Source organism: Phaenicophaeus curvirostris, unplaced genomic scaffold (assembly GCF_032191515.1).
Source record: "Phaenicophaeus curvirostris isolate KB17595 unplaced genomic scaffold, BPBGC_Pcur_1.0 scaffold_291, whole genome shotgun sequence".
Taxonomy (NCBI): domain Eukaryota; kingdom Metazoa; phylum Chordata; class Aves; order Cuculiformes; family Cuculidae; genus Phaenicophaeus; species Phaenicophaeus curvirostris.
This window is the reverse complement of record NW_027206903.1, coordinates 31,413-50,000: the sequence shown is the minus strand read 5'-3', so window position 1 is coordinate 50,000 and position 18,588 is coordinate 31,413. Positions and strand designations below refer to the sequence as shown.

Sequence of the window (18,588 nt, the reverse complement as noted above, 5' to 3'; positions counted from 1 at the left end):
CATGATCCTCAAGGTTCCTCATGATCCTCAAGGTTCCTCCTGGATCTCAAGGTTCCTCATGATCCTCAAGGTTCCTCAAGATCCTCAAGGTTCCTCATGATCCTCAAGGTTCCTCAAGACCCTCAAGGTTCCTCAAGATCCTCAAGGTTCCTCTTGGACCTCAAGGTTCCTCATGATCCTCGAGGTTCCTCCTGGATCTCAAGGTTCCTCTTGGACCTCAAGGTTCCTCCTGGATCTCAAGGTTCCTCAAGATCCTCAAGGTTCCTCCTGATCCTCAAGGTTCCTCCTGGATCTCAAGGTTCCTCATGATCCTCGAGGTTCCTCTTGGACCTCAAGTTTCCTCCTGAACCTCAAGGACCTCCTGGACCTCCAGGTTCTTTCTGGACCTCCAGGTTCCTCCTAGGACCCACCTGGAACTTGTTGGTGGAGTTGAAGGGCAACTCGGCCACCTTGGGGAACCTTCTTCGAGCTTCGGCCACCGATCCAACCGTCACCTCCGCGAACTTCAGCAGAGCCGTCTCCGAGGCGTCCCCGATCACCTGCCTCTGCAGAGAAGACCTCCAGGAGGTCCCTAAAAGGGCCTCGAGAAGCTCTTGGAGAAGGTCCCCAAACCCTGAGCTTGGTGGGACCCCATAAAGACCTCTAGGAGGTCCATAAAAGGGCCTCTAGAAGCTCTTTGAGAAGGTCTCAAGATCCCTGAGCTTAGTGGGACCCCATAACGACCTCCAGAAGGTCCCTAAAAGGTCCTCTAGAAGGTCTTTGAGAAGGCCCCTTGGAGAAGGGCTTGGTGGGACCTCATAACAACCTCAAAAAGACCTCAAGAAGGTCCTTGAGAAGGTTCTTGAGAAGGTCCCGAGGTCCCTGAGCCTGGTGGGACCCCATAACGACCTCCAGGAGGTCCCTAAAAGGGCCTCGAGAAGCTCTTTGAGAAGGTCCCGAGGTCCCTGAGCCTGGTAGGACCCCATAACGACCTCCAAGAGACCTTGAGAAGGTTCTTGAGCAGGTCCCCGGGCCCCTGAAGGTCCCACCTTGGCCACGGGGACGTTGTCCTGGCCGGGTTTGAACTGGGCTCGGTTGCAGAGGGTGACGACGCGACTCAGCATGGTCCACGTCTCTGAGGACTGGTCGAAGCTCTGACCTGGTGGGACACGAGGAAACATCTCAGGGAGGTTCCTCGAGGAGCTTCCAGGACCTCCAGGAGGTCCCGTGGTGGCTTGAGATCCAGAAGAAGCTTCCGAGGGGGGGTTGGAGGCTCGAGGAGCTCCTGGAGGGACCTTGAGGAGCTCCTGGAGGGACCTCAGAGGCTTGAGGAGCTCCTGGAGGACCTTGAGGAGCTCCTGGAGGGACCTCAGAGCCTCGAGGAGCTCCTGGAGGGACCTTGAGGAGCTCCTGGAGGGACCTCAGAGCCTGGAGGAGCTCCTGGAAGGACCTTGAGGAGCTCCTGGAGGGACCTCAGAGGCTTGAGGAGCTCCTGGAAGGACCTTGAGGAGCTCCTGGAGGGACCTCAGAGGCTTGAGGAGCTCCTGGAAGGACCTTGAGGAGCTCCTGGAGGGACCTTGAGGAGCTCCATGAGGACCTTGAGGAGCTCCTGGAGGGACCTTGAGGAGCTCCTGGAGGAACCTCAGAGCATCAAGGAGCTTCTGGAGGGACCTCAGAGGCTTGAGGAGCTCCTGGAGGACCTTGAGGAGCTCCATGAGGACCTTGAGGAGCTCCTGGAGGGACCTTGAGGAGCTCCTGGAGAGATCTCAGAGCCTCGAGGAGCTCCTGGAAGGACCTTGAGGAGCTCCTGGAGGGACCTCAGAGCCTCGAGGAGCTCCTGGAGGACCTTGAGGAGCTCCTGGAGGGACCTCAGAGGCTTGAGGAGCTCCTGGAGGGACCTTGAGGAGCTCCTGGAGGGACCTCAGAGCCTTGAGGAGCTCCTGGAAGGACCTTGAGGAGCTCCTGGAGGAACCTCAGAGCCTCGAGGAGCTCCTGGAAGGACCTTGAGGAGCTCCTGGAGGGACCTCAGAGCCTCGAGGAGCTCCTGGAGGGACCTTGAGGAGCTCCTGGAGGGACCTCAGAGGCTTGAGGAGCTCCTGGAAGGACCTTGAGGAGCTCCTGGAGGGACCTCAGAGCCTCGAGGAGCTCCTGGAAGGACCTTGAGGAGCTCCTGGAGGGACCTCAGAGGCTTGAGGAGCTCCTGGAAGGACCTTGAGGAGCTCCTGGAGGGACCTCAGAGGCTTGAGGAGCTCCTGGAAGGACCTTGAGCAGCTTCTGGAGGGACCTCAGAGCCTCGAGGAGCTCCTGGAGGACCTTGAGGAGCTCCTGGAGGGACCTCAGAGCCTCGAGGAGCTCCTGGAAGGACCTTGAGGAGCTCCTGGAGGGACCTCAGAGCCTCGAGGAGCTCCTGGAAGGACCTTGAGGAGCTCCTGGAGGGACCTCAGAGCATCAAGGATCTTCTGGAGGGACCTCAGAGGTTTCAGGAGCCCCTGGAAGGACCTTGAGGAGCTCCTGGAGGGACCTCAGAGGTTTGAGGAGCTCCTGGAAGGACCTTGAGGAGCTCCTGGAGGGACCTCAGAGCCTCGAGGATCTTCTGGAGGGACCTCAGAGCCTCGAGGAGCTCCTGGAAGGACCTTGAGGAGCTCCTGGAGGGACCTCAGCACCTCGAGGAGCTCCTGGAAAGACCTTGAGGAGCTCCTGGAGGGACCTCAGAGCATCAAGGAGCTTCTGGAGGGACCTCAGAGGCTTGAGGAGATCCTGGAGGACCTTGAGGAGCTCCTGGAGGGACCTCAGAGCCTCGAGGAGCTCCTGGAAGGACCTTGAGGAGCTCCTGGAGGGACCTCAGAGCCTCGAGGAGCTCCTGGAAGGACCTTGAGGAGCTCCTGGAGGGACCTCAGAGCATCAAGGACCTTCTGGAGGGACCTCAGAGGCTTGAGGAGCTCCTGGTGGACCTTGAGGAGGTCCAGGTCCTACCCGACTGGTCCTCGGTGGTGTCGGCCGCGTGGATCTGGTTGTCGAACCAGAGGTGGGCGACCGTCATGCGGTTCTGGGTCAAGGTCCCCGTCTTGTCCGAGCAGATGACCGAGGTGGAGCCCAAGGTCTCCACGGCCTCCAGGTTCTTCACCACGCAGTTCTTCCTGGCCAGCCGCTTGGCCGTCAGCGACAGGCACACCTGGACGGGGAGGAGAAGACCTTCAGGGCCTCGGGGACCTTCTCTGGTGGCTTCACAGCCTCTGAGAAGCCTCCTGGAGCTTCTCAGGGCGCTTTGGAGCCCTTGAGGAGCTTCTCAGGTGGCTTCGGAGCCTTTGAGAAACCTCCTGGAGCTTCTCAGGGGGCTTCGGAGCCTTTGAGGAACCTCCTGGAGCTTCTCAGGGGGCTTTGGAGCCTTTGAGGAACCTTCTGGAGCTTCTCAGGGGGCTTCAGAGCCCTTGAGGAGCCTCCTGGAGCTTCTCAGGTGGCTTCGGAGCCTTTGAGGAACCTCCTGGAGCTCCAAAGCCTCCATAGAAGCTCCTCAAAGGCTCCGAAGCCCCCTGAGAAGCTCCAGGAGGTTCCTCAAGGGCTCCGAAGCCTCCTGAGAAGCTCCAGGAGGCTCCTCAAAAGCTCTGAACGCACCATAGAAGCTCCTCAAAGGCTCCTGAAGCCCCCTGAGAAGCTCCAGGAGTCTCCTCAAAGGCTCCAAAGCCACCTGAGAAGTTTCTCAAAGGCTCTGAAGCCACCTGAGAAGCTTCTCAAAGGCTTCAAAGCCACCTGAGAAGCTCCAGGAGGTTCCTCAGAGGCTCTGAACCCTCCATTGAAGCTCCTCAAAGGCTTCAAAGCCACCTGAGGAGCTCCAGGAGGCTCCTCAAAGTCTCCGAACCCACCATAGAAGCTCCTCAAAGGCTACGAAGCCACCTGAGAAGCTCCAGGAGGCTCCTCAAAGGCTTCAAAGCCACCTGAGAAGCTTCTCAAAGGCTCCGAAGCCACCTGAGAAGCTCCATAGAAGCTCCTCACAGGCTGTGAAGCCACCTGAGAAGCTCCAGGAGGTTCCTCAAAGGCTCCCGAAGCCTCCTGAGAAGCTCCAGGAGGTTCCTCAGAGGCTCTAAACCCTCCATTGAAGCTCCTCAAAGGCTCCGAAGCCTCCTGAGAAGCTCCAGGAGGTTCCTCAAAGGCTCCGAAGCCCCCTGAGAAGCTCCAGGAGGTTCCTCAAAGGCTCCCGAAGCCACCTGAGAAGCTCCAGGAGGTTCCTCAAAGGCTCCCGAAGCCCCCCGAGAAGCTCCAGGTGCCCCCGGAGGTCTTGGTGTCTCCTCTGGAGGGCGTCACCTACCGTGACGGTGGCCAGCAGCCCCTCGGGGACGTAGGCCACCACGATGGCCATGAAGAAGACCATGGCGCGGAGGAAGGGGTAGCCGATGAGCATGGCCACCACGAAGAAGGTGGCGCCGAAGAAGATGGCGAGGCCGGCGATGATGTCCACGAAGTGCTCGATCTCGATGGCGATGGGCGTCTTCTCGTTCTCCACCCCCGAGGCCAGGCTGGCGATGCGCCCGATGATGGTCCTGTCGCCCGTGTTGATCACCAGCCCCACGGCCGTCCCTGCGCCGGGAGGAGAAGGAGGGACCCACCGGGTCAAGGAGGGACCCAGAAGATCCAGGTGGGACCTTCAAGGGGGCTTGGAAGCACCTATGGGGTCTTGGAACCATCTAGGAGACCAGGAAGCATCTAGGGGTCCAGGAAGCATCTAGGAGATCAGGAACCTTCAAGGGTTCCTGAAGGAACCAGAAGATCCAGGTGGGACCTTCAAGGGGGTTTGGGACCAACTATGGGGTCTTGGGACCATCTAGGAGATCAGGAACCATCTAGGAGATCAGGAACCATCTAGGAGATGAGGAACCATCTAGGGGTCCAGGAAGCATCAAGGGGTCCAGGAAGCATCAAGGGTTCCTGGAGGAACCAGGAGGTCCAGGTGGGACCTTCAAGGGGTCTTGGAAGCACCTATGGGGTCTTGGAACCATCTAGGAGATCAAGAAGCATCTATGGAACCAGGAAGCATCAAGGGTTCCTGGAGGAACCAGGAGAACAGGTGGGACCCAGAGGGTCCAGGTGGGACCTTCAAGGGGGCTTGGGACCACCTATGGGGTCTTGGGACCATCTATGGGGTCTTGGGACCATCTAGGAGATCAAGAAGCATCTAGGAGATCAGGAACCATCTAGGAGATGAGGAACGATCTAGGGGTCCAGGAAGCATCAAGGGTTCCTGGAAGAACCAGGAGGTCCAGGTGGGACCTTCAAGGGGTCTTGGAAGCACCTATGGGGTCTTGGAACCATCTAGGAGATCAAGAAGCATCTAGGGGTCCAGGAAGCATCTAGGAGATCAGGAACCTTCAAGGGTTCCTGGAGGAACCAGGAGAACAGGTGGGACCCAGAGGGTCCAGGTGGGACCTTCAAGGGGGTTTGGAACCTCCTATGGGGTCTTGGGACCATCTAGGAGATCAGGAACCATCTAGGAGACCAGGAGGAACCAGATCTCCAGCTGGAACCCAGAGGTCTGGATGGAACCCAGGTGAGACCCTGAGCTCCAGGTGGGTCCCAGATCTCCAGGTGGGACCCAGAGGTCTGGATGGAACCCAGGTGGGACCCAGAGCTCCAGGTGGGACCCAGAGATTTGGAAGGAACCCAGATGAGACCCAGAGGTCCAGGTGGGACCCTGAGCTCCAGGTGAAACCAGGATCTCCAGATGGAACCCAGGTTGAACCCAGAGGTCTGGATGGAACCCAGGTGAGACCCAGAGCTCCAGGTGGGACCAAGAGCTCCAGGTTGAACCCAGAGCTCCAGGTTGAACCCAGAGCTCCAGGTGGGACCCAGAGGTCTGGATGGAACCCAGGTGAGACCCAGAGGTCCAGGTGGGACCAGGATCTCCAGATGGAACCCAGGTAGGACCCAGAGGTCTGGATGGAACCCAGGTGAGACCCTGAGGTCCAGGTGGAACCCGGACCTCCAGATGGAACCCAGGTGAGACCCAGATCTCCAGGTGGGACCCAGAGCTCCAGGTGGGACCCAGAGGTCTGGATGGAACCCAGGTGAGACCCAGATCTCCAGGTGGGACCCAGAGCTCCAGGTGGGACCCAGAAGTTTGAATGGAACCCAGGTGGGACCCTGAGCTCCAGGTGGGACCCAGAGGTCTGGATGGAACCCAGGTGAGACCCTGAGGTCCAGGTGGGACCAGGATCTCCAGATGGAACCCAGGTAGGACCCAGAGGTCTGGATGGAACCCAGGTGAGACCCCGAGGTCCAGGTGGACCCCAGATCTCCAGGAGAGCCCCAGAGGTCCCGGCGGGCCCCACCTTCGAGGCACATGGTGGAGAAGAAGGCGATGTTCCTGGTCTCCAGGGGCGACTCGTGGCTGCAGTCGGGCGCCCGCGTCTGCGGCTCCGACTCTCCCGTCAGCGACGAGTTGTCCACCTGCCGGGGGCCGAGAAGAAAAAACCCCTAGAGACCTTCTCCAGGTGATGACCCCGAGCTCCAGGTGGCCCCCAGCGTCTCCAGGTGGAAGCCAGGGGAGACCCAGAGCTCCAGGTGGGACCCAGAGGTCTGGATGGAACCCAGGTGAGACCCTGAGGTCCAGGAGGAACCAGGATCTCCAGGTGGAACCCAGGTGAGACCCAGAGGTCTGGATGGAACCAGGATCTCCAGGTGGAACCCAGGTGGGACCCAGAGCTCCAGGTGGGACCTAGAGGTCTGGAAGGAACCCAGGTGGGACCCAGAGGTCCAGGTGAGACCCAGAGGTCCAGGTGAGACCCAGATCTCCAGGTGAGACCCAGATCTCCAGGTGGGACCCAGATCTCCAGGTGGGAGCCAGATCTCCAGGTGGGACCCAGAGCTCCAGGTGGGACCCAGAGGTCTGGAAGGAACCCAGGTGAGACCCAGATCTCCAGGTGGGACCCAGATCTCCAGGTGAGACCCAGATCTCCAGGTGGAACCAGGATCTCCAGGTGGGACCCAGAGCTCCAGGTGGGACCCAGAGCTCCAGGTGGGACCCAAAGGTCTGGTTGGAACCCAGGTGGGACCCAGAGCTCCAGGTGGGACCCAGAGCTCCAGGTGGGACCAGGATCTCCAGGTGGGACCCAGAGCTCCAGGTGGGACCCAAAGGTCTGGTTGGAACCCAGGTGAGACCCAGAGCTCCAGGTGGGACCCAGAGCTCCAGGTGGAACCAGGATCTCCAGGTGGGACCCAGAGGTCTGGAAGGAACCCAGGTGAGACTCTGAGGTCCAGGTGGAACCAGGATCTCCAGGTGGGACCCAGAAGTTTGATTGGAACCCAGGTGAGACCCAGAGGCCTGGATGGAACCAGGATCTCCAGGTGGGACCCAGGTGGGACCCAGAGCTCCAGGTGGGACCCAGATCTCCAGGTGAGACCCAGAGCTCCAGGTGAGACCCAGAGCTCCAGGTGGGACCTAGAGGTCTGGAAGGAACCCAGGTGGGACCCAGATCTCCAGATGGAACCCAGGTGAGACCCAGATCTCCAGGTGGGACCCAGAGCTCCAGGTGGGACCCAGAGGTCTGGATGGAACCCAGGTGAGACCCTGAGGTTCAGGTGGAACCAGGATCTCCAGGTGGAACCAGGATCTCCAGGTGGGACCCAAAGGTCTGGTTGGAACCCAGGTGAGACCCTGAGCTCCAGGTGGGACCCAGAGCTCCAGGTGGAACCAGGATCTCCAGGTGGGACCCAGAGCTCCAGGTGGGACCTAGAGGTCTGGAAGGAACCCAGGTGAGACCCAGATCTCCAGGTGGAACCAGGATCTCCAGGTGGGACCCAGGTGGAACCAGGATCTCCAGGTGGGACCTAGAGGTCTGGAAGGAACCCAGGTGGGACCCAGATCTCCAGGTGGGACCCAGAGCTCCAGGTGGGACCCAGATCTCCAGGTGGGACCCAGATCTCCAGGTGGGACCCAGAGCTCCAGGTGGGACCAGGATCTCCAGGTGGGACCCAGAGCTCCAGGTGGGACCTAGAGGTCTGGAAGGAACCCAGGTGAGACCCAGATCTCCAGGTGGGACCCAGAGCTCCAGGTGGGACCCAGAGCTCCAGGTGGAACCAGGATCTCCAGGTGGGACCCAGAAGTTTGAATGGAACCCAGGTGAGACCCAGAGATCCAGGTGGAACCAGGATCTCCAGGTGGGACCCAGGTGGGACCCAGAGCTCCAGGTGGGACCTAGAGGTCTGGAAGGAACCCAGGTGAGACCCAGATCTCCAGGTGGAACCAGGATCTCCAGGTGGGACTCAGAAGTTTGAATGGAACCCAGGTGAGACCCAGAGGTCCAGGTGGAACCAGCATCTCCAGGTGGGACCCAGGTGGGACCCAGAGCTCCAGGTGGGCCCCAGATCTCCAGGTGAGACCCTGATCTCCAGATGATGGAACCCAGGTGAGCCCCAGAGCTCCAGGTGGGCCCCAGAGGGTCCAGATGGGACCTTCAAGGAGTCTTGGAACCACCTATGGGGTCTTGGGACCATCTAGGAGATCAGGAACCATCTAGGGGTCCAGGAAGCATCAAGGGTTCCTGGAAGAACCAGGAGGTCCAGGTGGGACCTTCAAGGGGGCTTGGAAGCACCTATGGGGTCTTGGAAGCATCTAGGAGATCAGGGACCCAGAGGTCCGGATGGAACCAGCTCCCTCCACCTTCTCCAGAAGCTGTGGTAGATCCTCCATCCCTACGTCCACCTGGAGAAGCTCTCCAGAGCTTCTCCAGGTGGACGTAGGGCTGGAGGATCTACCACAGCTTCCAGAACTCACCTTGCAGCCCTGAGCCGAGACGATGCGGATGTCGGCGGGGACACGGTCCCCACCCTTGATCTCCACCAGGTCGCCCACCACCAGCTCGTTGGCGTTGACCTGGAGCTTCTCGCCTTCCCGGATGACGGTGGCTTGCTGGAGAAGACACGGAGGAGCAGGTGGGACCTCGAGGAGGTGGATGAGGTGGGAGCTGAAGGTCTCCCGGGTGGAGCTTCTCACCTGAGGGACCAAGTTCTTGAAGCTGGCGATGATGTTGGTGCTTTTGAACTCTTGGTAGTAGCCGAAGCAGCCGGTGACGACGACCACGGCGATGAGGGCGATGGCCAAGTAGAGCTGCAAGGGGGGACAGGGGACCCAGATGGTCCTCAAGCCCAGATGTTCCTCAGCCCCGATGAGCCCCAGATGGTCCTCAGGGCCCAGGGGGAGCCAGATGTTCCTCGACCCAAGATGTTCCTCAACCCCCATCATCCCCAGATGGTCCTCAGGGCCCAGGGGGACCCAGATGTTCCTCAACCCCAGATGTTCCTCAACCCCCATGATCCCCAGATGGTCCTCAGGGCCCAGGGGGAGCCAGATGGTCCTCGACCCCAGATGTTCTCAACCCCCATGATGCCCAGATGGTCCTCAACCCACAAGGAGCCAAGATGGTCCTCAATCCAGAAGGACCCAGATGGTCCTCAGGGCCCAGGGGGAGCCAGGATGGTCCTCGAGCCAGAGGGACCCAGATGGTCCTCAGCCCAGAGGGACCCAGATGGTCCTTGACCCCAGAGGTTCCTCAACCCCGATGATCCCCAGATGTTCCTCAGCCCACAGGGACCCAGATGTTCCTCAACCCCAATGATCCCCAGATGGTCCTCAGGGCCCAGGGGGACCCAAATGTTCCTCAAGACCAGATGTTCCTCAACCCTGATGCACCCCAGATGGTCCTCGACCCAGAAGGACCCACACGTTCCTCAACCCAGAGGAACCCAGATGTTCCTCAGCCCCAGATGTTCCTCAACCCCCATGACCCCCAGATGTTCCTCAACCCCCATGATCCCCAGCTGTTCCTCAACCCCAGCTGTTCCTCAAGCCCAGCTGTTCCTCAGCCCACAGAGGCCCCCCCCCCCGGGCAGGCCCAGAGGTCCCCCTTGGGGCTGTCCCCGCGGCCGCGGTCCCTACGTTGTCGGAGCTGCCGCGGTCGCCTTCTCCCTCCTGGACGCCGTAGGCGATGAGGCAGATGGCGGCCGCCACCCACATGAGGCACTGGAGGCCCCCGGCCAGCTGCCGGCCGAACTTGACGCACTCGGGGGTCCCGCGGGGGGGACGGAGCTCGTTGGGGCCGTCCCGGAGCAGCCGCTCGGCCGCCACGGCCTCCACCAGGCCCTGGGGGTCAAGGGGTCAACGAGGTCCATGAGGTCAATGAGGTCAATGAGGTCCATGGGGTCATTGAGCTCCATGGACTCGATGGGGTCAAGGAGGTTAATGGAGTCAATGGAGTCAATGGGGTCATTGAGGTCAATGGAGTCATTGAGGTCATTGAGGTCAATGGGTCAATGGGTCAAGAGGTCAATGGGTCAATGGAGTCAATGGGGTCATTGAGGTCAATGGGGTCATTGAGCTCCATGGAGTCAATGGGGTCAATGGGGTCAATGTGGTCAATGGAGTCAATGGGGTCAATGGGTCAATGGGGTCAATGGGGCCGTCCCGGAGCAGCCGCTCGGCCGCCACGGCCTCCACCAGGCCCTGGGGGTCAAGGGGTCAACGAGGTCGGTGAGGTCAATGAGGTCAATGAGGTCCATGGGGTCATTGAGCTCCATGGACTCGATGGGGTCAATGGGGTCATTGAGGTCAATGGGGTCATTGAGGTCATTGGGGTCATTGAGCTCCATGGACTCAATGGGTCAATGGGGTCAATGGGGTCAATGGGGTCATTGAGGTCAATGGGGTCATTGAGGTCAAAGGGTCAATGGGGTCAAGGGGGTCAATGGGGTCAATGGGGTCAATGGGTCAATGGGTCAATGGGATCGATGAGGTCAATGAGGTCAATGGGGTCAATGGGGTCAATGGGGTCATTGAGGTCAATGGAGTCATTGAGGTCAATGGGGTCATTGAGCTCCATGGACTCAATGGGTCAATGGGGTCAATGGGGTCATTGAGGTCAATGGGGTCCATGGGGTCAATGGGTCAATGGGGTCAATGGGTCAATGGGGTCAATGGGGTCAATGGGGTCAATGGGTCAATGGGGTAAATGGGGTCAATGGGGTCAATGGGGTCAATGGGTCAATGGGGTCAATGGGGTCAATGGGGTCAATGGGTCAATGGGGTCATTGAGCTCCATGGACTCAATGGGTCAATGGAGTCAATGGGGTAAATGGGGTCAATGGGGTCAATGGGTCAATGGGGTCAATGGGATCAATGGGGTAAATGGGGTAAATGGGGTCAATGGGGTCAATGGGTCAATGGGGTCAATGGGGTCAATGGGATCAATGGGTCAATGGGGTCAATGGGTCAATGGGGTCAATGGGGTCAATGGGGTCAATGGGTCAATGGGGTCAATGGGGTCAATGGGGTCATGGAGCTCCATGGACTCAATGGGTCAATGGGGTCAATGGGGTCAATGGGGTCAATGGGTCAATGGGGTCGATGGGGTCAATGGGTCAATGGGGTCAATGGGGTAAATGGGGTCATTGAGCTCCATGGACTCAATGGGTCAATGGGATCAATGGGGTAAATGGGGTCAATGGGGTCAATGGGTCAGTGGGGTCAATGGGGTCAATGGGGTCAATGGGGTAAATGGAGTCAATGGGGTCAATGGGGTCAATGGGGTCAATGGGGTCAATGGGTCAATGGGGTAAATGGGGTCAATGGGGTCAATGGGGTCAATGGGTCAATGGGGTCAATGGGGTAAATGGGGTCAATGGGGTCAATGGAGTCAATGGGGTCAATGGGGTCAATGGGTCAATGGGGTCAATGGAGTCAATGGGGTCAATGGGGTCAATGGAGTCAATGGGGTCAATGGGGTCAATGGGTCAATGGGGTCAATGGGGTCAATGGGGTCAATGGGGTCAATGGGGTCAATGGAGTCAATGGGGTCAATGGGGTCAATGGGTCAATGGGGTAAATGGGGTCAATGGGGTCAATGGGTCAATGGGGTCAATGGGGTAAATGGGGTCAATGGGGTCAATGGAGTCAATGGGGTCAATGGGGTCAATGGGTCAATGGGGTAAATGGGGTCAATGGGGTCAATGGGGTCAATGGGTCAATGGGGTCAATGGGGTCAATGGGGTCAATGGGTCAATGGGGTCAATGGGGTCAATGGGGTCAATGGGGTCATTGAGCTCCATGGACTCAATGGGTCAATGGGATCAATGGGGTCAATGGGGTCAATGGGGTCAATGGGGTCAATGGGGTCATTGAGCTCCATGGACTCAATGGGTCAATGGGATCAATGGGGTAAATGGGGTCAATGGGGTCAATGGGTCAATGGGGTCAATGGGGTCAATGGGTCAATGGGGTCAATGGGGTAAATGGGGTCAATGGGGTCAATGGGTCAATGGGGTCAATGGGGTCAGTGGGGTCAATGGGGTCAATGGGGTCAATGGGTCAATGGGGTAAATGGGGTCAATGGGGTCAATGGGTCAATGGGGTCAATGGGGTCAATGGGGTCAGTGGGGTCGATGGGGTCAATGGGGTCAATGGGGTCAATGGGTCAATGGGTCAATGGGGTCAATGGGTCAATGGGTCAATGGGGTCAATGGGTTCAATGGAGTCAATGGGGTCAATGGGGTCAATGGGGTCAATGGGTCAATGGGTCAATGGGGTCAATGGGTCAATGGGTCAATGGGGTCAATGGGTCAATGGGGTCTATGGGTCAATGGGTCAATGGGGTCGATGGGTCAATGGGTTCAATGGAGTCAATGGGGTCAATGGGATCAATGGGTCAATGGGTTCAATGGAATCAATGGGGTCAATGGGATCAATGGGTCAATGGGGTCAATGGGGTCAATGGGGTCAATGGAGTCAATGGGGTCAATGGGGTCTATGGGGTCAATGGGGTCAATGGGTCGATGGGGTCAATGGGGTCAATGGGGTCGTCCCGGAGCAGCCGCTCGGCCGCCACGGCCTCCACCAGGCCCTGGGGGTCAAGGGGTCAACGAGGTCCGTTAGGTCAATGAGGTCAATGAGGTCCATGGGGTCATTGAGCTCCATGGACTCGATGGGGTCAATGGGGTCAATGGGGTATTGAGGTCAATGGAGTCATTGAGGTCAATGGGGTCATTGAGGTCAATGGGGTCATTGAGCTCCATGGACTTGATGGGGCCAAGGAGGTTAATGGAGTCAATGGGGTCAATGAGGTCAATGGGGTCCACAGGGTCATTGAGCTCCATGGGGTCAATGGGGTCAATGGGATCAATGGGGTCAATGGGGGCAATGGGGTCAATGGGGTCAATGGGGTCAATGGGGTCATTGAGCTCCATGGACTCAATGGGTCAATGGGGTAAATGGGGTCAATGGGGTCAATGGGTCAATGGGGTCAATGGGGTCAATGGGGTCAATGGGTCAATGGGGTCAATGGGGTCAATGGGGTCAATGGGTCAATGGGGTAAATGGGGTAAATGGGGTCAATGGGGTCAATGGGTCAATGGGTCAATGGGGTCAATGGGGTCAATGGGTCAATGGGTCAATGGGGTAAATGGGGTCAATGGGGTCAATGGGTCAATGGGGTCAATGGGGTCAGTGGGGTCAATGGGGTCAATGGGTCAATGGGGTCAATGGGGTCAATGGGGTCAATGGGGTCAATGGGGTCAATGGGGTCAATGGGTCAATGGGGTCAATGGGGTCAATGGGGTCAGTGGGGTCAATGGGGTCAATAGGGTCAATGGGTCAATGGGGTCAATGGGTTCAATGGAGTCAATGGGGTCAATGGGGTCAATGGGGTCAATGGGGTCAATGGGTCAATGGGTCAATGGGGTCAATGGGGTCAATGGGGTCAATGGGGTCAACGGGTCAATGGGGTCGATGGGTTCAATGGAGTCAATGGGGTCAATGGGATCAATGGGTCAATGGGGTCAATGGGTCAATGGGGTCAATGGGTCAATGGGTCAATGGGGTCAATGGGTCAATGGGGTCTATGGGTCAATGGGTCAATGGGTTCAATGGAGTCAATGGGGTCAATGGGATCAATGGGTCAATGGGTTCAATGGAATCAATGGGGTCAATGGGATCAATGGGTCAATGGGGTCAATGGGGTCAATGGGGTCAATGGAGTCAATGGGGTCAATGGGGTCTATGGGGTCAATGGGGTCAATGGGGTCAATGGGGTCAATGGGGTCGTCCCGGAGCAGCCGCTCGGCCGCCACGGCCCCCACCAGGCCCTGGGGGTCAAGGGGTCAACGAGGTCCGTTAGGTCAATGAGGTCAATGAGGTCCATGGGGTCATTGAGCTCCATGGACTCGATGGGGTCAATGGGGTCAATGGAGTCAATGGGGTCAATGAGGTCAATGGGGTCCACAGGGTCATTGAGCTCCATGGGGTCAATGGGGTCAATGGGATCAATGGGGTCAATGGGGTCAATGAGCTCAATGGGTCAATGGGGTCAATGGGGTCATTGAGCTCCATGGACTGAGTGGGTCAATGGGGTCAACGGGTCAATGGGGTCAATGGGGTCAATGGGGTCAATGGGGTCAACGGGTCAATGGAGTCCATGGGGTCCATCAAAGGGTCACTGGGGGGTCACTGGGGGGTCAAAGGTCACGCCCCCCCACCTTGGTGACGCTCGTGCTGTATTTTTCCTCCAGGTCCTTCAGGTCCAGCTTGTGGTCATCCTGGAGGCCCCGAGCTCCCAGTCACCTCCCAGTCTTCCCAGTTCCCCTCCCAGTGCCCCCAGTTCCCCTCCCAGTGCCCCCAGTTCCCCTCCCAGTGACCCCAGTTGATCACTTGGTCCCCCCAGTTAACCTCCCAGTCCCCTCAGTGACCTCCCACTCCCTCCCAGTCCCCCCAGTTCCCCTCCCAGTCCCCTCAGTGACCTCCCAGTCCCCCCCAGTACCCCCAGTTCCCCTCCCAGTCCCCTCAGTGACCTCCCAGTCCCCCCCAGTACCCCCAGTTCCCCTCCCAGTCCCCTCAGTGACCTCCCAGTCCCCCCCGGTGCCCCCAGTTCCCCTCCCAGTCCCCTCAATGACCTCCCAGTCCCCCCCAGTCCCCCCAGTTCCCCTCCCAGTCCCCTCAGTGACCTCCCAGTCCCCCCCAGTACCCCCAGTTCCCCTCCCAGTCCCCTCAGTGACCTCCCAGTCCCTCCCAGTGCCCCCAGTTGACCTCCCAGTCCCCTCAATGACCTCCTAGTCCCCCCCGGTGCCCCCAGTTCCCCTCCCAGTCCCCTCAGTGACCTCCCAGTCCCTCCCAGTCCCCCCAGTTAACCTCCCAGTCCCTCCCCGTCTCCTCCCAGTCCATCCCAGTCCCTCCCAATCCCCTCCCAGTGCCCCCCAATCCCCTCCCAGTCCCCTCCCAGTCCCTCCCAGTCCCTCCCAGTCCCTCCCAGTCCCCTCCCAGTCCCTCCCAGTGCCTCCCAGTCCCTCCCAGTCCCCTCCCAGTCCCTCCCAGTCCCCTCCCAGTCCCTCCCAGTCCCCTCCCAGTCCCCTCCCAGTCCCTCCCAGTCCCTCCCAGTCCCCTCCCAGTCCCCTCCCAGTCCCTCCCAGTCCCCCCCAATCCCCTCCCAGTGCCTCCCAGTCCCTCCCAGTCCCTCCCAGTCCCCTCCCAGTCCCTCCCAGTGCCCTCCCAGTCCCTCCCAGTCCCCTCCCAGTCCCCTCCCAGTCCCTCCCAGTCCCCTCCCAGTCCCTCCCAGTCCCCTCCCAGTCCCTCCCAGTCCCCTCCCAGTCCCCTCCCAGTCCCTCCCAGTCCCTCCCAGTCCCCTCCCAGTCCCCTCCCAGTCCCTCCCAGTCCCCTCCCAGTCCCCTCCCAGTCCCCTCCCAGTCCCTCCCAGTCCCCTCCCAGTCCCCTCCCAGTCCCTCCCAGTCCCCTCCCAGTCCCTCCCAGTGCCCTCCCAGTCCCTCCCAGTCCCCCCCAGTCCCTCCCAGTCCCCCCCAGTCCCCTCAGTGACCTCCCAGTCCCTCCCAGTCCCTCCCAGCGCCTCCCAGTGGAGCCCTCACCACATCCATCTCCTTCTTCATGTCCTCCAGCTTCTCCTGCTTGCGTCGCCCTCGCCCCTTGGGGGCCGGTGCCCGCGCCCGGCCCCGTGCTGGCCCCAGCTCGTAGCTCTCCTGGAGGACAACAAGCTCCAAGCTTCCATCACCATCTCCATCTCCATCATCTCCATCATCTCCATCCTCTCCATCATCTCCATCCTCTCCATCATCTCCATCCTCTCCATCATCTCCATCATCTCCATCCCCATCCCCATCTCCATCCCCATCCCCATTTCCATCATCTCCATCATCTCCATCATCTCCATCATCTCCATCATCTCCATCATCTCCATCCCCATCCCCATCTCCCTCATCTCCCTCATCTCCATCATCCCCATCTCCCTCATCTCCATCATCTCCATCATCCCCATCTCCATCATTTCCATCTCCATCTCCATCATCTCCATCATCCCCATCTCCATCATTTCCATCTCCATCTCCATCATCTCCATCATCTCCATCATCTCCATCATCTCCATCATCTCCATCATCTCCATCTCCATCATCTCCATCATCTCCATCTCCATCATCTCCATCATCTCCACCATCTCCATCCTCTCCATCTTCTCCATCCTCTCCATCCCCATCAGCTCCATCTCCATCATCTCCATCATCTCCATCCTCTCCATCCCCATCTCCATCTCCATCATCTCCATCATCTCCATCTCCATCCCCATCATCTCCATCATCTCCCTCATCCCCATCATCCCCATCATCCCCATCATCTTCATCCCCATCTCCATCCCCATCGTCTCCATCATCTCCATCATCCCCATCTCCATCTCCATCATTTCCATGTCCATCTCCATCATCTCCATCATCTCCATCTCGATCATCTCCATCATCCCCATCATCCCCATCATCCCCATCATCCCCATCTCCATCATCTCCACCATCTCCATCATCTCCACCATCTCCATCATCTCCATCATCTCCATCCCCATCCCCATCCCCATCCCCATCCCCATCATCCCCATCTCCATCTCCACCATCTCCATCACCCCCATCCCCATCTCCATCTCCATCTCCATCTCCATCATCTCCATCATCTCCATCATCTCCATCCCCATCCCCATCTCCATCATCTCCATCATCTCCATCATCTCCATCATCTCCATCCCCATCCCCATCTCCATCATCTCCATCTCCATCTCCATCTCCATCATCTCCATCATCTCCATCATCTCCATCACCCCCATCCCCATCTCCATCTCCATCTCCATCATCTCCATCATCTCCATCCCCATCCCCATCTCCATCATCTCCATCTCCATCTCCATCTCCATCATCTCCATCATCTCCATCATCTCCATCACCCCCATCCCCATCTCCATCTCCATCTCAATCATCTCCATCATCTCCATCATCTCCATCCCCATCTCCATCTCCATCATCTCCATCATCTCCATCATCTCCATCTCCATCCCCATCATCTCCATCATCTCCCTCATCCCCATCATCTCCATCTCCATCATCTCCATCATCCCCATCCCCATCCCCATCCCCATCCCCATCCCCATCCCCATCTCCATCCCCATCTCCATCATCTCCACCATCTCCATCTCCATCCTCTCCATCCTCTCCATCCTCTCCATCCTCTCCATCCCCATCTCCATCATCTCCATCATCTCCATCATCCCCATCTCCATCATCTCCATCATCTCCCTCATCTTCATCATCTCCATCTCCATCTCCATCATCTCCATCATCTCCATCCCCATCCCCATCCCCATCATCTTCATCCCCATCTCCATCCCCATCATCTCCATCTCCATCTCCATCATCTCCATCATCTCCATCCCCATCCCCATCCCCATCATCTTCATCCCCATCTCCATCCCCATCATCTCCATCTCCATCTCCATCTCCATCTCCATCTCCATCTCCATCATCTCCATCATCTCCATCATCTCCATCTCCATCTCCATCCCCATCATCTCCATCATCCCCATCATCCCCATCCTCTCCATCCCCATCATCTCCATCTCCATCATCCCCATCTCCATCCTCTCCATCCCCATCATCTCCATCTCCATCATCCCCATCATCCCCATCATCTCCATCCCCACCATCCCCACCATCTCCATCATCTCCATCTCCATCTCCATCTCCATCCCCATCCCCATCTCCATCATCTCCATCATCCCCATCTCCATCATCTCCATCATCTCCATCTCCACCATCTCCATCATCTCCATCCTCTCCATCATCTCCATCATCTCCATCATCCCCATCCCCATCTCCATCATCCCCATCTCCATCATCTCCCTCATCTCCCTCATCCCCATCATCCCCATCATCCCCATCCCCACCTCCATCATCTCCATCATCTCCATCATCTCCATCCCCATCATCTCCACCATCTCCATCACCCCCATCCCCACCTCCACCACCTCCATCCTCACCTCCTTCCCCATGGCGGCTCCTCCGAGGTCCTCCCAGTGCCTCCCAGTCCCTCCCCACCTCCCCTTATACCCCTCGGCCACCGCCCCAAGGTGACTCCCACCCCCTTGACTTTGACTCCGTGGCCACCACCCCCCCCTCTTCCCAATCCTCATTTTCCTCCTCCTGGAGGCTCCCAAACCTTCTTCTCCCCCAGGACCTCGAGGACCTCGATCTTCTGGGTCCCCTCAACCCCCCTGGGGGCTCCCGGAGAAGGTCCCCTTGTCCCCTTCCCCATTGTCC

General features: G+C 58.6%; 1 protein-coding gene across 1 annotated transcript in view; it reads right to left on the bottom strand.

Annotated features, from left to right (window-relative positions):
- ATP4A (ATPase H+/K+ transporting subunit alpha) overlaps nucleotides 1-18,329 on the bottom strand; it is a 38,703-nt gene extending 20,374 nt beyond the window's left edge. The window contains 11 exon segments of the mRNA XM_069882692.1: nucleotides 411-545; nucleotides 1,029-1,138; nucleotides 2,953-3,151; nucleotides 4,283-4,551; nucleotides 6,300-6,417; nucleotides 8,744-8,878; nucleotides 8,963-9,076; nucleotides 9,905-10,108; nucleotides 14,491-14,550; nucleotides 15,868-15,978; nucleotides 18,309-18,329. Of these exon segments, the coding sequence (XP_069738793.1) occupies nucleotides 411-545; nucleotides 1,029-1,138; nucleotides 2,953-3,151; nucleotides 4,283-4,551; nucleotides 6,300-6,417; nucleotides 8,744-8,878; nucleotides 8,963-9,076; nucleotides 9,905-10,108; nucleotides 14,491-14,550; nucleotides 15,868-15,978; nucleotides 18,309-18,320 (1,467 nt within the window). The 5' untranslated portion in view covers nucleotides 18,321-18,329.
- Between the last annotated feature and the right edge of the window lie 259 nt (nucleotides 18,330-18,588).